The sequence below is a fragment of the Callospermophilus lateralis genome, chromosome 1 (genome assembly GCF_048772815.1).
Source record: "Callospermophilus lateralis isolate mCalLat2 chromosome 1, mCalLat2.hap1, whole genome shotgun sequence".
Taxonomy (NCBI): domain Eukaryota; kingdom Metazoa; phylum Chordata; class Mammalia; order Rodentia; family Sciuridae; genus Callospermophilus; species Callospermophilus lateralis.
The window spans coordinates 207471550-207486601 of record NC_135305.1 but is presented as its reverse complement, the minus strand read 5'-3'; the positions used below and the strand labels follow the sequence as shown (position 1 = coordinate 207486601).

Genomic DNA, 15052 nt, shown 5'->3' with positions numbered 1-15052 from the left:
CTTTATTTATTTCTACAACACAGCCACATTCCTTTGCTTAGGAATTATCTATGGCTGCATTCACATTATAGTTGCAGAATTGAGTAGTTGTGACAGAGACCTTATGGCCCAGAACATCAAAGATACTTTGTCACTCTGATATTTTATTTATTAAAAAAAAAAAAAAAAAAGTTTACTAACTCCTGTTTGATTTTATATATAACTATACCAAATTTTATTTAACCCACTCTGATTGGTAGATCTTTACATTTTTTATGTTACTCTAGCGTTGGACATCCCTAAGAACACTAATCTTACTACTACTTCTCATAGATTTTTTTTTTTCCAGTTCTCACACATGATAGGGAAGCACCCTTCCATTGAGCTACCTGACCAGCCCTGAGTAGGTGGTGGTTGTTCTTCTTCTTCTTCTTCTTCTTCTTCTTCTTCTTCTTCTTCTTCTTCTTCCTCTTCCTCTTCCTCTTCCTCTTCCTCTTCCTCTTCCTCTTCCTCTTCCTCTTCCTCTTCTTCTTCTTCTTCTTCTTCTTCTTTTTTTCAAATATTTTAGCTGTAGACGGACACATCTTTATTTATTTATTTTTATGTGGTGCTGAGGATCAAACCCAGGGCCTCATGTGTGTGAGGCAGGTGCTCTACCATGAGCCCCAGTTCCATCCCTCTGAGTAGATTTTTAAAAGTGGGATTATTAGGCAAATTAGGTGCACATTTTACATTGAAGAATTTTGTCCATTTACCATGTTTAGAAGCAATTTGTACAAATTTAGACTCCCACAAAAAAGTACAAAAGTGCCATCTTCCTTATGACACCTCTTCATTTTGTAACTTTAATAAGTGAGAAATAATTTTATTTCCAACTCTGTTATTGAAATGGGATCATCTTCATTAGATTATTGGCAATTTGCATCTTTTATGAGTTATTTGGGACATTTGCTTGTTTTCTGTCCACATTGTTTTTTCTCTTAATTAAGGATATTACAAATGTTTTTGTTTGTAATGTCTTATAAAATAAAGAAGTTTAAATGTTTCATTTGGTTGCATGTTTTCCCTTTGTGCTTACTGCTTGGACATTTGCTTGTTTTCTGTCCACATTGTTTTTTCTCTTAATTAAGGATATTACAAATGTTTTTGTTTGTAATGTCTTATAAAATAAAGAAGTTTAAATGTTTCATTTGGTTGCATGTTTTCCCTTTGTGCTTACTGCTTAGAAAAGTGTTCATTACTCCCATTAAAATATCTTTATAAAATGAGCCTTCATTAGGTTCTCACTTGTAATGGTTTTAAAAGTCATTGCTTGCAAATTTAATTAGAACTTTGTTTTTCAAAACCAAAGAAAGCTTTTACCATACTATCATTCTTTAAAAATTGAAAAAGGGGGCTGGGCCTGTAGCTCAGTGGTAGAGTGCTCACCTCACATGTGGAAGGTACTGGGTTCAATCCTCAGCACCACATACAAATAAAAAAAAGGTATTGTGTCTACCTACAACTAAAAAATAAATAAATAAAAATGAAAAGGGTTGTATTTCTTATTTATAGTGTACTTCCCCCCCAACCCGTAGGTTCACCTTATATCTTTTCAGTTTCCACAATAAAACACATAGCTGCTTATGGTTCATTTATTACAGTAGTGGTGGTGTTTTGGGTTATTTTTTGCATGAGAGAGAGAGAGACTGGAGTTTGACCCTAGGAACATTCTACTACTGAGCTACATCCCCAATCCCTTTATCTGTTATTTTGACATGGGGTCTTGATAAGTTGCCAAGGCTGGTTTCACTGGAGTTCCTCCTGTTGCTGGAATTGCAGTCATGCACCTTAATGCTGAGCCTATTACAGTAAACATCTTAACTATTTTTAAAAGAAGTTCCATAGATCAGATGTAAGCCTCTTCTCACAATCATCATTAAAAGTGTTTTATATCAAATGTGTTTAGTGTTGCTGATTAAAGATTGGTGTGGTAGGAAAACAGAAAACTATAATGACGTTACTGACCTGCCAGATTGGTTTGATATCTTCTTAGAGGCTTTTGATAATTGAAATGACTACGCTTATAACATTACCTGTGACAGTAGGCTTCAGACTCCTGAATGTGAATGTCCTTTCTTCCAATTTTTATCCTATAGATCTAGCTTAAAATCTTTGCCTGCTTATTTTCAAAACAACTATAAACATTCTTTGAGTTAACAGGGCCAACTGAGTCTTTTTCCAGTCAGTTGAATATTTTTAGCAGAAGACACAAGTTTTTAACCTGTATACCTTTTTTACACCTTCAGTCATTAAACTACAAACAAGAAGACTCAAAGCAAGGAACAGGTTTCTCACATGATCAAGGATTTTGAGGGTTGTGTTCTGATTTTTTTTGTTTTTCTCAAAGTACATATTAGGTATAAGCACTCTTGATAGCTTTCCCTGCAGAGGGGTAGCATAGGCATACCTACTTTGTGTATTCTTTAGGATTTGCTAAATCCTATTTCCAGAAATGAAGAGTCAGGTGAGATCTGGATGAGGTGACAGGACTGTAATCCCAGTGACTCAGGAGCCTGAGGCAAGAGGATTGTAAGTTCAAGGCCAGTCTAAGCAATTTAACAGGACATTGTCTCAAATTTAAAAAGGACTGGGGATACTAGGGATGTAGCTTAGTGATAAAGTGCCCTTGGGTTCAATCTCCAGTTCCAAAAACAAACCAATAGATGAGTGGCCCACAACATGTTTGCCTTTATTGCCGTCTTCAACACTTAGCCAGTGTTAAACATATTATTTTCCACAGAAATAGGATAGGCTAAACAGCTAGAATCATTACTGATGGTAAGATACCAGAATTGTCTCAATCTCATGGTGCTGACTTGTTTTGCATCCTATTGCATTTCTATTTTATGTATATATGAACAGAGATGCCTATGCTGAGGTACTCTGTTTTCTAGCCATGACGTCATGGCTGTTATTACCTCCTTCTAGGCAGACTCAGTGGGATCCTCCTACTTGGGAAAGCCCAGGAGATGATGCCAGCCTTGAGCATGAAGCTGAGATGGACCTGGGAACCCCAACATATGATGAAAACCCCATGAAGGTGAGTGTGGCTTACATATGTTTCTGACTATTTGAGAGCCAAGATCACATGGCTATTGGGATTTCTTTTTTTTTTCCCCTTATTCTAAAAAATATGTGAAAGTCCCCCTCCCTCTTTTATTTTTAGCTTTGAAGGACTCGGATGCATGCTAGCTACTTACTTATTTAAGGGATATGTATGTGTGTGTGTAAAGAGTTTTGAATAGACCAATCATGAAAATGTGTTATGGCATTAATAACAGTAACAGAAGGCAAAGAGTGACAACAAGAGAAGCCCTAAGGCAGTCATAATATTCATGCTTTTATAACTTCTTTTAGCATATCCTAACTTTTTAGTTCATGTAGATCTACTATATTTTTCATGGTGAGATGGATGGATAGATGGTTTCTTGCCACATGTGTTTTGGCTCTTTAAACTGAATGTTTACTTACATGGATGGTATGATTTAATGATTTTGTATTTTGACATTGTTGGATCTAGAATGAAGTTAAACTAATTGCATTTTTTTTAATATCTTTATTTCATTTTTATGTGGTGCTGAGGATCGAACTCAGTGCTTCATGTGTGCTAGGCAAACACTCTACTGCTGAGTCACAACCCCAGCCCCAAACTGATTACATTTTAAAAACTCACCAAAGCAACATAAGGCTGCCCCCCACCCCCTTTAAGATTTGAAGTACAAATAATTTACTATGAAAATACTAGAACAAAGCAGGAAAGAAAACTTTCTCATCTCCACCTTTGACAAGATAGTAATTGGCATTAGAGGTCATATAAATCAAATATTCCATGACTGAATTAAACCAACTCTTTATTCTTTTCACTTAATAATAAGATTCAACTGATTCCAAGGAAGAGGTATCTTTTTTTTTTTTTTTTTTGATACCAGGGATTGAACAAGGGCACTCAACCACTGAGCCACATCCCCATCCCAGTTATCTATTTTATTAGAGATAGGGTTTCACTGAGTTGCTTAGCCCTCACTGTTACTAAGGCTGGCTTTAAACTCTCAATCCTCCTGTCTAAGCCTCCTGAGCCGCTGGGATTATAGGCATGTGCCACCGCGCCTGGTTGGAAGAGGTATCTTGAATGAGACCGTATTTTTCTATGTTATAAAATCTATTGAATAATATTATTTTATTTTCAAAATAAGAAGAGGCATTTAGGGCTGGGGATGTGGCTCAAGTGGTAGCATGCTCGCCTGGCATGTGTGCGGCCAGGGTTCGATCCTCAGCACCACATACAGACAAAGATGTTGTGTCCGCCAAATACTAAAAAAAATTAAAATTTTCTCTCTCTCCCTTCTTTCTCACTCTTTCTTTAAAAAAAAAAAAAGAGGCATTTAATTAAATTAGTAGGGATAGGTGGAAGAGGGAAGAAAGAGCTGGAGTGAAAGATAAGTAAAATAGAAGCAGATTCATACTTTCTTTTGTATCAACGTTTGGAGGAATGGTTTTTCTTTCTTTACCGTGTACTGGATATTTGCCAAAAAATATACAAGATTAAGTTAAATCCGCATGGAACTTGATAAGATTTCAAATGATTCACTTAAATCACATAGCTGCTTTTCTCCAGCTGTTGTGCTATCATGTGTTCTTGAATCATTTTAGAATATGTCCAGGACTACTAAGCAATTGCCATTTAAATGATGTATAAACTTATAAACAAACAAGGTCTGGAGATATGGGTCAGTCGTAGAGCTCTTGTCTAGAATGTTGAGGCCCTGGGTTCAATTCCCAGCACCACAAAAATAAAACAGATAAACACAATATACAGTTTCCTCTTTCCATACTTCTATAGCTATGTTAGGTATATCTTTTAAAAAAATAGGGACTGAAATTTGTGGTGCAACAGTTTAGCTGAGCTCTGGGGCCAGAGATGGTCACATTGGAGACCATATCTCCTGCTTAAAGCCAAGCTAGTTCATGGGTACTTCATTAATTATGATTCAGTCTTTTGGTTTGATGTGTGTCTACTAAGTTAGGCCTTTCAAAGCAAATGAAAAGTAGGCATATAGTCTACTAATGCTATTTAATGTTCAGAGGAAAGCCTTTTTTTTTTTTTTGTATGAAAATCTGGCTCATCAAAACTGTCAAACACAAAGTAGGAACTGAGAAATAGAAGCCAAAACTGGGTATAGTGATGCACACCTCTAATTCTAGCTTTCGGTAGGCTGAGGCAGGAGGATTGCAAATTCCAGGCCTGACTTGGTTAACTTAGTGAGACCCTATCTCAGAAGAAAAAATATAGCTCAGTGGTGAGGCACAAGTAGGTTCTTTTTTTTTTTTTTAATACTATGAATTGAACCCTGAGGTGCTTTACCACTGAGCCACTTCCCCAGCTCCTTTTATTTTGTTTTGTTTTTATTTTGTGACAGGGTTTTACTAAGTTGCTTAGGGCTTTGCTAAGTTGCTGAGGCTGGCATCAAACTTAGAATTCTGCCTCACCCTCCCAGGTCACTGGGATTTCAGATGGGTGCCACTCACTGTGCCTGTCACAAAGCACCCCTAGGTTTAATCCCCAGTACCAAAAGATATAATAAAATATAAAACAAAAAAACACACACAGTGGTAGTAGTAGCAGCAACAGCCAAGTAAAAGAGCAGCCTTTCATGCTATTCTAAGCAATTAGAACTCCATTCTCTAAGTAATGGCAAATCCTTAAAGTAGTTTGGTAACATGATCTGACTTTGCATTTTAAAAACTCTTGGTGGTGGTAGACTATAGAAATTGAACTAATTGGAGTTAAGGACTTCACAATGAATCTATTCAGTGCCCAGAAGCACACATTAAAACTGCAGAATCCCAATCCCTAGTTCATACTTCCTCCTAGATCAGAATCTAAAGTCCCTAGGCAGTTCTCATACACATTTAAGACTAAGTTATAGTACTTACTGTTTGTGATTGACTATTAAGAGAAGTATAGACATAAAACCTTACTATATCCACACTCCTCAGAGTATGTATATTGTATATTTATCAGGTTATTTCTGATCTCTGTCCTGTTTCTGTGGGTGCATGTGTATTTGGGGGGGTAGAATATTGGAAGTATTAACAACCAAAACACAATGCTTTAATCATTGTCTACTAACTTTAACTTTGGGTCCAAAACCACATTTCAAATCATACAGACATGAGATTAATCCCACTCTTTTTTTTTTTTTTTTTTTTACATTTTTGGTTACTTATCAGACATTTGAGTTCCTATTTAACATAAACACCGAAACCTGGGGATACAAAAGCAGTATGCGACAAGATTATTGCTCTTAGGGCCTATAGGATGGTAAGTGCGTTAGTCAACTTTCTGTTGCAAATATCTCCGATAAAAATCTTAAAAGGGAAAAAAATTATTTTGGCTCATGGTGTTTATAGGTTTCAGTTTATGATCACTTAACCCCATTGTTTTGGACCTGTGGCAAGGTATAATATCATGGTGGAAAGCACGTGGTTGAGCAAAGCTGTTCATATCTTGGTGGCTAGGAAGCTAGAGAGGAAGCAGCTGGTTCCCAGCATACTCTTGAAGGGCATACTCCCCAGTGACCTAACTTCTTCCAATTAGACCCTACCTCCTGACAATATCATCAACTGGTGACCAAACCTTCAACTCATGGTGTTTGGGGAACATTTAGGATCTATACCGTAACAGTAGGATTGAAAGTATATATTATTATATGGTTTAGTGGTTAATTACAGTTTTGACTCTAAGGGCTAGAGACATTTATAGAGGGGGAAGATGCAATATTAAAAGGAAATTGAAGAAAACTTGAGACGGTAATGTGTAAATTAGGCTCTGAATAATAAGAGTTTACCTTCTTGAAGCTTTTCCTTTTGAGTCTCCTATCTGGCCAGCCCTAGCATGACCCAGGGAGTTTTGTTCTAGGATCTAAAGATTATCTGATATTTTTCTTGTGCATTTTCTGTAACACCTTTCCATAGAAAAAGAGGATGAAGTAATGTTTTTGATTTTTTAACTTACTTTTGGGGGCTAAAATACTTTTTTATTTTAGTATTTATTTATTTGTGTTATTGGGGATTGAACCCAGGTCTTGCACATTTGAGGCAGTCTACTCCAGTCCTTTTTTATTTTAATTTAAAACAATCTTGCTAAATTGCCTATGCTGGCCTCAGATTTGCAATCCTCCTATTTTAGCCTCCTAAGTAGCTAGAGATTCCAGGTGTATGCCACTGTGCCCAGCTAACCATTGTTTGCTGGTTTTGTTGTTGTTGTTGTTTGTTTGTTTTAACAGAATTGTGAAAACTAAAAGTTTTGAAAGCACTGTTCTAACACTTCTAGGCAAAAAATGAAGGATTGAATGAAATGGTGTCCTGTTTGGTAAGATGAGAACCTAGAAAGTTAACAGAATTGAAGCACAGTTAGCACTGTGTAACTATATCACTCAGCAGTCATTTTCTGAAAACAAACAGTAGACAAGGCCAGCAGCTTAATGCCCTATTTATGGGGACTGGGTCTCATTTCCTTCACTGATTCATTGTGTGTGCATCTGTCTATACATCCGAACATACAAAAAGTAACATGTTATAGGCAAGAATATAGTTTCTAACATGCCCTAGAGTTAGTGATAATAAATGAGTTCACAAATTCTAGAAAGGCTGAGTGCACTAAAGTGATAGAATATTCACAGAGACAGCCATGGGAAAATAATGTGGGTGTGGTAATTAGCATTCTGTGAAAAATTGTTCTCATTTACTACATATCTAAATGTATCAAAGTTAAGCCCAGAATTAGCTATATAAAACGTATTGACTTTAAGCCTATTAAGAAAATAGATAGCAAAATACTATTAGTTTGGTTTCTCTTTTTTCCTCGTTTCTTTTGGGTTTAAAATTTTCCAGGTTTCTATTTTTTTCTCTTTTCTGTTGGCTTATTAGCTATACCTCTTTGTTTTACTGAGTTTTTTGTGGTTGCTCTAAGGCTGTGGTTCTTAAAATTTGGTGTAGGACCTCTAGGGTTGTCAAGACCATTTCAAGGAGCCATGAGTCAAAAACTGTTTCCCGAAACATTGTATGCCTTTGTTATTCCCATACGTTCACATTTCTTCTATTAAGTGAAACATAAGGGATTTTGCAAATGTAAAGCCTGTGCCACTTAATGTTTTTTTGAAATTTTATTTATTCCCAGTTTGAGTTTAATTTATAATATAAAAAATCTTGATAGATATTTCTCATGAATAAAAGCTTTTTGGGGTCCTCAATGTTTCAAGAATGCAAAGGTATTATGAGACCCAAGATTTACAATATGTGTATTTATCTCATTGTAGCCTACCGTTGTATCATATACCACTTTTTTTAAAATTACTTATGGTATAAACTTAATTTTATTTTTTATGTTATGAACCCCAGTATATATTACTGTTTTCAGCTCTAAAGTTTGTTAATGAGGCTAGGGGTGTACCTTATTGGTAGCACAGGTTAGCATGCATTAGGCCTTGTGTTAAATCCTCAGTACCACAACAGAGTCTGTTAACTGTTAAAGAAATTTTTAAAACTTCATGAGAAATAGCTCTTGCTATTTTTGTGTCATGTACAATTGCATTTCCATCTGGAATTATTTTCCTTTAGCCTGAAGAATTCCCTCTAATAGTTCTAGTATTTCTGATTTACTGGTGATGAATTTTCTGTTTTTGTTTGTCTGAAAAAGTTATTTAGCTTACTTCTTTAAAAAAAATAGTCTTAATATTTAGTTCTATTGTGGCACAGCCAAATTGAGCAGAAAGTAGATTAGAGGCAGAAAGAAAAGAGACTGTGGTGTTCCCATATACCCCTACTACTAAACATGCATAGCAACTTCTAGTACCAGAGAAGTACAGTTGTTAAATTTGATGAACCTGTACTTATACATAATTAGCACCAAAGACTATAATTAATATTAGGATTCACTCTTGGTATTGTACATTCTGTGGGTTTTGATAAATGTATAATGGCATGTATTCACAAACTACAGAGTAGTTTCGGGGTCCTAAAAATTGTTTTCTATCTGTCCTGCTTTCCCTCCTTGCTGTTCCATCCCTAGTCCCTGGCAGCCACTGTTTTTACCGTCTCCAGTCTCCATCATTTTCCCTTTTCTTGTTTGTATCTCTATCTATCTATCTATCTATCTATGTCTATATGTATATTATTCACATATAGTGCCTGACATATGCCAGGGAAGGACTTTACCCCTCAGTCCCAACCCCAGCCCTATGGCAGGGCTTAGAGAAGTAAAGAAAAAGGGGAGGGGGAACCAGTAACTTTATTGAGGTATAATATACTTTGCATCAAACGTAATTGTTTTGGGTTCAATGACTTTTAATAAAATCACAAATTATTCAAACATTACCATGATTTGGTTTTAGAACATTTTAATCCTCCCAATAAGATCTCATATCCATTTGGTTAGTTCCCACTTTAGCCCAACCACTAATTACTTTCTTTCTTGATAAATTTGCCTTTTTTGGACATTTTATATAAATGAAATCATACAGTATGTAGTCTTTTATGACTGACTTATTTAGCATGTTTTCAAGATTCATCTTTGGTATAGTATGTATCAGGATTTCATTCCTTTTATGAGTGAATACTATTCTGTTATAAATATGTGTAACATTTTGTTTATCCACTTAGCAGTTGGTGTAATTTGGGTTGTTTCTGCTATTTGACTGTTAATAATAAATAAATTAATAAATAATGCTACATGAATGAACATTTTCACAAGTCTTTGAACACATATTTTCACTTTTGTTAGGTAAATACCTAGAAGTAGAATTGCTCAGTCATTGGATAAAGTTATGTTTAGCTTGTTAAGAAATTTTAAGTTTTCCAAAATAGCTGCACTATTATATGTTACTATTAGCAGTACACAAAGGATCTGTAAGGGATGGTTTTGTGTTGGTGGGGGTAGTGGCTGTACAGAAAGTTACCTAAGGTTAAAACTCCTTAAGTGTCAATGTGCTTCTTACAAAAAAATTATCTGGACATTGCAAAAAACTATCTTAGTTTCTTAGACTTTTTATCTGTGATTTGTCATCTTTACCTTTTCTTGTATTTCTAATGAAAAAATCCAAACCAAAGTCTTCTATTATTTATTGTTAACCCTTTGGTAAAGAAAGCAGATAGAGAAACAAATGAACTTTGATCTTCTGCCTGACCTTGCCCTGAAGCACAAGGCAAAGGTTTGGGCTATTGGTCTTTGGGTCTCTTTCTAAACCATAGTCTCTTCCACAGTCCCAATTGGACTTGGATAGCTAGAATTTATTTGCATCTGTCCTTCTTAACACTTCACAATTGCCCTCATTGAGCTAACATTTCAGTAAACAGGAGAAAGATGTCTTTGGGGAAGGTATTTATGTCCCATATTTTTCATCTTTAGGACCTTCACTTAGGAATCCCCTTGAAGGTATAAAGTAAGTTTGTAAGTTTTCATTAATTCACAGACCTCGTGTGAGGTATTACAGATTGAAAGAGATTAAAACTGGATCCTGGTTTTCAGGAAGTTTAGCTAAAAATAGATCTAAAAGGATACAGTGGGGTAATTGCCACAGTATACACAAAATGTTTTAGGAACATAGTGATCATAGTGTAAGAAGATGCATCAGAGATGTTACAAAAAACACAGTTTTATCTATTGTTAAATTAATAGGTTTGAGCATTTGAGATACATAAAGCAGTTTTTGCAAAGGCATAAAATCAGAACAGTACAGAGTATATATAGAAAACAGTGAAAATAATTTGTCGTGATGAGAGTTCGTTTGTATATAGGGTGGTGAACAAATAAGGCTTAGGTTATAATTCAGTGGGAGAATGCTTGCCTAGCATGTGTGAGGCTCTGGGTTCTATCACTAGGACCACCCACTCCACAAATGGAAAAGTAAGTCAGATTTAAATTTTCTGAGGTTTTACTGTCCTACTAATGTGATTAATAGATAGGTACTTGGAGCCAATGAATACTTTTAGTGGGGGGAGTCAGTCGATTGTGTGTCCCTGTACTGAAACAAGCCCATTTGAAAAACAGGGTCAATGACAGGAAGATCAGATTGAAGAGTCTTATAATGGTTCAGGCAAAGTGTGGAACTCAAGAGTAGAGATATTGGGGAACCAGGCAAAGACATTTGAGAAGGCAATATTCAGCACTTAGCAAACTAGTGGGTAAGAAAAAAACAAGGATACCCACAACCCTCATTTTTAGCTTGCATGAGTAAGATCTGACTGTTTGCCCAGTGCATGCCTGTAATCACAGCAGCTTGGAAGGCTGAAGAGGGATTGAAAGTTCAAAGCCAACCTCAGCAATTTAGCAAGACCCTAAGTAGCTTAGTGAGACTCTGCTTCAGAATACAAAATAAAAAGAGATAGAGATGTAGCTCCATGGTTAAGCACCCCTGGTTGGGGGGGTGGCAGGAAGCAACCAACCCACTGTTCATTCTAGGAAATAAAGGAAATAATGGAGGAGGTGGAGAAAAGTTCAGTATAGAATTTGAGCTCCCTATGAGATTCAGAATAGTAAAAGCTGATAGATCATCAAATCTAGGTTTGGGTCAACAGTAAATTAGTGCTTATTGGAAACATAGAAGCATATGGAATGAACAAGGGAAAGTATGCAGTGGATAGAGAATCCTTTGAAGAATGCTGGGTGGTGGTAGAAGCTTTTGATAATGAGGCTAAGCACCTGTGAGAGCCTTCCTTCTCTGTTTTCCTCCAGTATTGTTCCCTACTCCTGGTCATCTTGTACTCTCTTCCATCATCCATCCTGTGGTGAGTTCAAATCTTCTTTTTGAGAATCTCAGACCTTAATCATTGCTGACTGCACAATTGAGAGCAGCTATCTCCTGGCTTAAAATTAACAGTTATGAGGTATACTAGTGTTCTCTATATTATAGTAAAATAATTATTGTAGAGTGTTGGATTGAGGGAGTTGCAGAGGGTGGGATCAGGGCCAAGAGTTCTTTCAGTTGATGATCCCATTTTTGGAGTCAGGTCAGTTTGCAAAATAATTTCATAGAAATCACTTACCAGTCATGAAGAACTAAGAAATCACATTTGAGGGGGATTGTCAGAGCCAGAGTGCAGATCTCTATGATTGTGTTGCTCAGTCAGGATAACCTGTTCATCAGTTGGGGAACCAGAGAGAAATCCTAGGTCTGCAGTACTCTTAGGCCAGATACACAGAGTAGGAGGCCCACTGGTTCCTAGTAATGTGTGCACTGCTATTACTGGGGATTGAACCAGGTTCTTATGCATGCTGAGGCAAGCACTACCACTAAGCTAGGCTAAGCTACCTCCCATCCTTTTTTTTTTTTTTTTTTTGTCCCCTTTCCTTTTCTTTTGGCAATACTGAGGATTGGGGCTTAACCAATAAGCCACATCCCCAGCTCTTTTAGTTTTTATTTTGAGACAAGGCCTCACTAAGTTGCTGAGGCTGGCCTTGAATTTGGAATGACTCCCAAGTCATTCCACCACATATTCCACCACATCAGCTACTAGTAATGTCTTTTAAAAAACTTTAGTTCCTGAGTTTCTGTAAACTCTGCTTCCTTCTGAATGAAGGAAATGGGAGCCTATGTGTAATTCAGACTTTGGAAATACTATTGTTAGAATTTATTTTAGAGATCTTTTGCTTCTATTCTAGCACTCTCACCACTCCCTACCTTTTTTTTGAACAAAGTTTTCAGCTGCACCTTAATTTATCTAGAAGTACTCAGCGAAATAGAATTTTGTTATGCAACTCCAAAGCAATATATTTTCAATATCATCTTTTTTTAGAGAGAGAGAGAATTTTTTTAATATTTATTTTTTAGTTTTCGGTGGACACAACATCTTTATTTTATTTTTATGTGGTGCTGAGGATCGAACCCAGCGCCCCGCACATGCCAGTCAAGCATGCTACCATTTGATCCACATCCCCAGCCCAAGTATCATCTTTCTTAACCTTTTAATTAATATACATTCAGATTTCTGTGTCTCAGAATTTAGGTTGAATTGTATCTGTAGTGTTTCTAATGGCTTAGCTCCTCCTTCTGGATGTGTGCTGTCCCAAAAGATATAATTCCTCATTAAGTAATCCTTTAGGTTTCATGTTCCAAAAAGTATTTAATTAAATTCAGGGAAAATTGAACTGTCACATGTAACTAATTAAAAACAAATTTAAAAATTTTTTTTAATTAATTAATTCAGGGAGAGAGAAACATTAGCTGAGTGTATTCTCTCTCTTGTTGGGACCCATTTCTAGAATAGGCCATACTCCTCAGTTTTAGGGCACATGGACTTTGTGATCTAGTTGTGTCTGTGTGTGTGATTAAGGATGGAGTTTGTATTTGTTGTATTACACAGTGTGCACATGGGCACCAGAGCCACCCAGTAAGCTTAAGGCCATTGCCATCTAAGTCACAAAGACTCAAGATTCACTTTAAGACCAGATTTTCAGGGATCCAAATGTACCCAAATGAAGAAGCAGCATCAGTTTGTAAAAGCAGTAGGCTCTGGCTTTCTGCCAGACCCTTTTGCGTGCTCATTTCACTGTGTGCTCCCTTCTGGCCACTGCTTCTGTAGGCTCCCATTAAATGTTACACTGACTAGTGACCCCAAATGAGCCAACATGGAGAAAAGGCAAATTAGTTACTGCTGAGGTCATGGGAACACTTTGCTTTTTCATGTATCAGAGTCCCACCCTGCTATCTGGTGGTTTTCTTAAATCTCAGTGAGGCAACTTGCTATACAGGCAGATACCTGTGAATTATCCTGTTACATGTTAGGGACCATTCGTCCAGTCTCATGTCTTTTCTGGTACTAAAAGATTTTTCATGGGCAATAGGCTTTTGGAGAGGTGAATAACACCACTTACTTTTATTGTTAGAAATGCTAAAAAATGCTTGGGGCAGTCCCAAGGTTTTCCATGTCAGTAACTAGCGCTATCCTCAGCTTTGACACCAACTCGGCTCCTGGGCTTGGCATTGGGCTCCTATAAGTGTTCTAAAACTGTTTCTCAAGCCATTTACAGATGACAGACCAAGAAGAATGGGGTTCATGAATTTCAGTACTCCAGGAAAACTTCATTTGGGTTCAAGATTTTTTTGTTATTGTTGTTCATGATTTCCATGATGGAAGTTTAGGCTTCCTTCATATGAACTTTTTCTTTCTCAATCGTAATTGTTTAGCATTCAAAAGGCCCAATATAGGGGCCTCTTCCTGAAAGAGCTCAGTGAATAGTGTTCTATAACTGTTTTTAAAGTTCACCCCAACTTCACCAAGTCAGGGATTAAATTAGAAATCTAGTAAATCTGTATTGGATTTATCTAGCTTTCTGAAGACATCCTATTCAAAGGAAAGCAGGACATTCCTGTGTAGACAGTGCCCTCCCTGAGCCTCTGGCCTTTTCCATAGGATGAGGAACTCTGAGCTAGTTGTTATACCTAAAAGCCCTCTCTGTACTTCTTGCTGTTGCTACTCATGACTGAGATCTGTAGTAGAATAGCAGGTGAAATTTTTAAGTTTCCTTGTCTTTTTCACGTAATTCTTTTTTAGGAGGTAGGGGTAACCTGAAATTGAACCCAGTGGCACTGGGCCACATCGCCAGCCCTCTTTATTTTTTGGGACAGGGTCTCACCAAATTGCATAGGGCCTCACTGAGTTGCTGAGACCTTGAACTTGAGAAATTCCTATCTCAGCCTCCTGAGCTACTGGAATTACAGGCATGAGCCACCATGCCTGGCTTCAAATAATTCTTAATGCCTTGCTACTTTAGGTCTTATTGTAGAACACACCCCACAATTGAAAAAAAAATTTTAAATCTCAAACATTTGAAAATAGAATTACCAGTGAGTTTTTTTTTTAATTTCCAGAAAACAGAAATAGTATCTGTATGTTGTTTGTACCCTATCTCCCAAACCTAAACATCTCCAGTATCCCATCACCATAGAAAATAAGTTGAAAAACATAAAATGTGTAAAACTTATATAGCAAATCAGAGAAAGCCGATTTGTAGCAGCCCAAAGCCAAGGGAGTG

The 15052-nt window shown here is 36.7% G+C and overlaps 1 protein-coding gene across 1 annotated transcript in view; it reads left to right on the top strand.

Moving 5' to 3' along the window:
- The window catches only part of Setd2 (SET domain containing 2, histone lysine methyltransferase), an 84590-nt gene that overhangs the window by 64526 nt on the left and 5012 nt on the right, over window positions 1–15052 (top strand). Inside the window, exon 16 of the mRNA XM_076844792.2 lies at window positions 2950–3061. Within this exon, the coding sequence (XP_076700907.1) occupies window positions 2950–3061 (112 nt within the window). The remainder of the gene's footprint in view (window positions 1–2949; window positions 3062–15052) is intronic.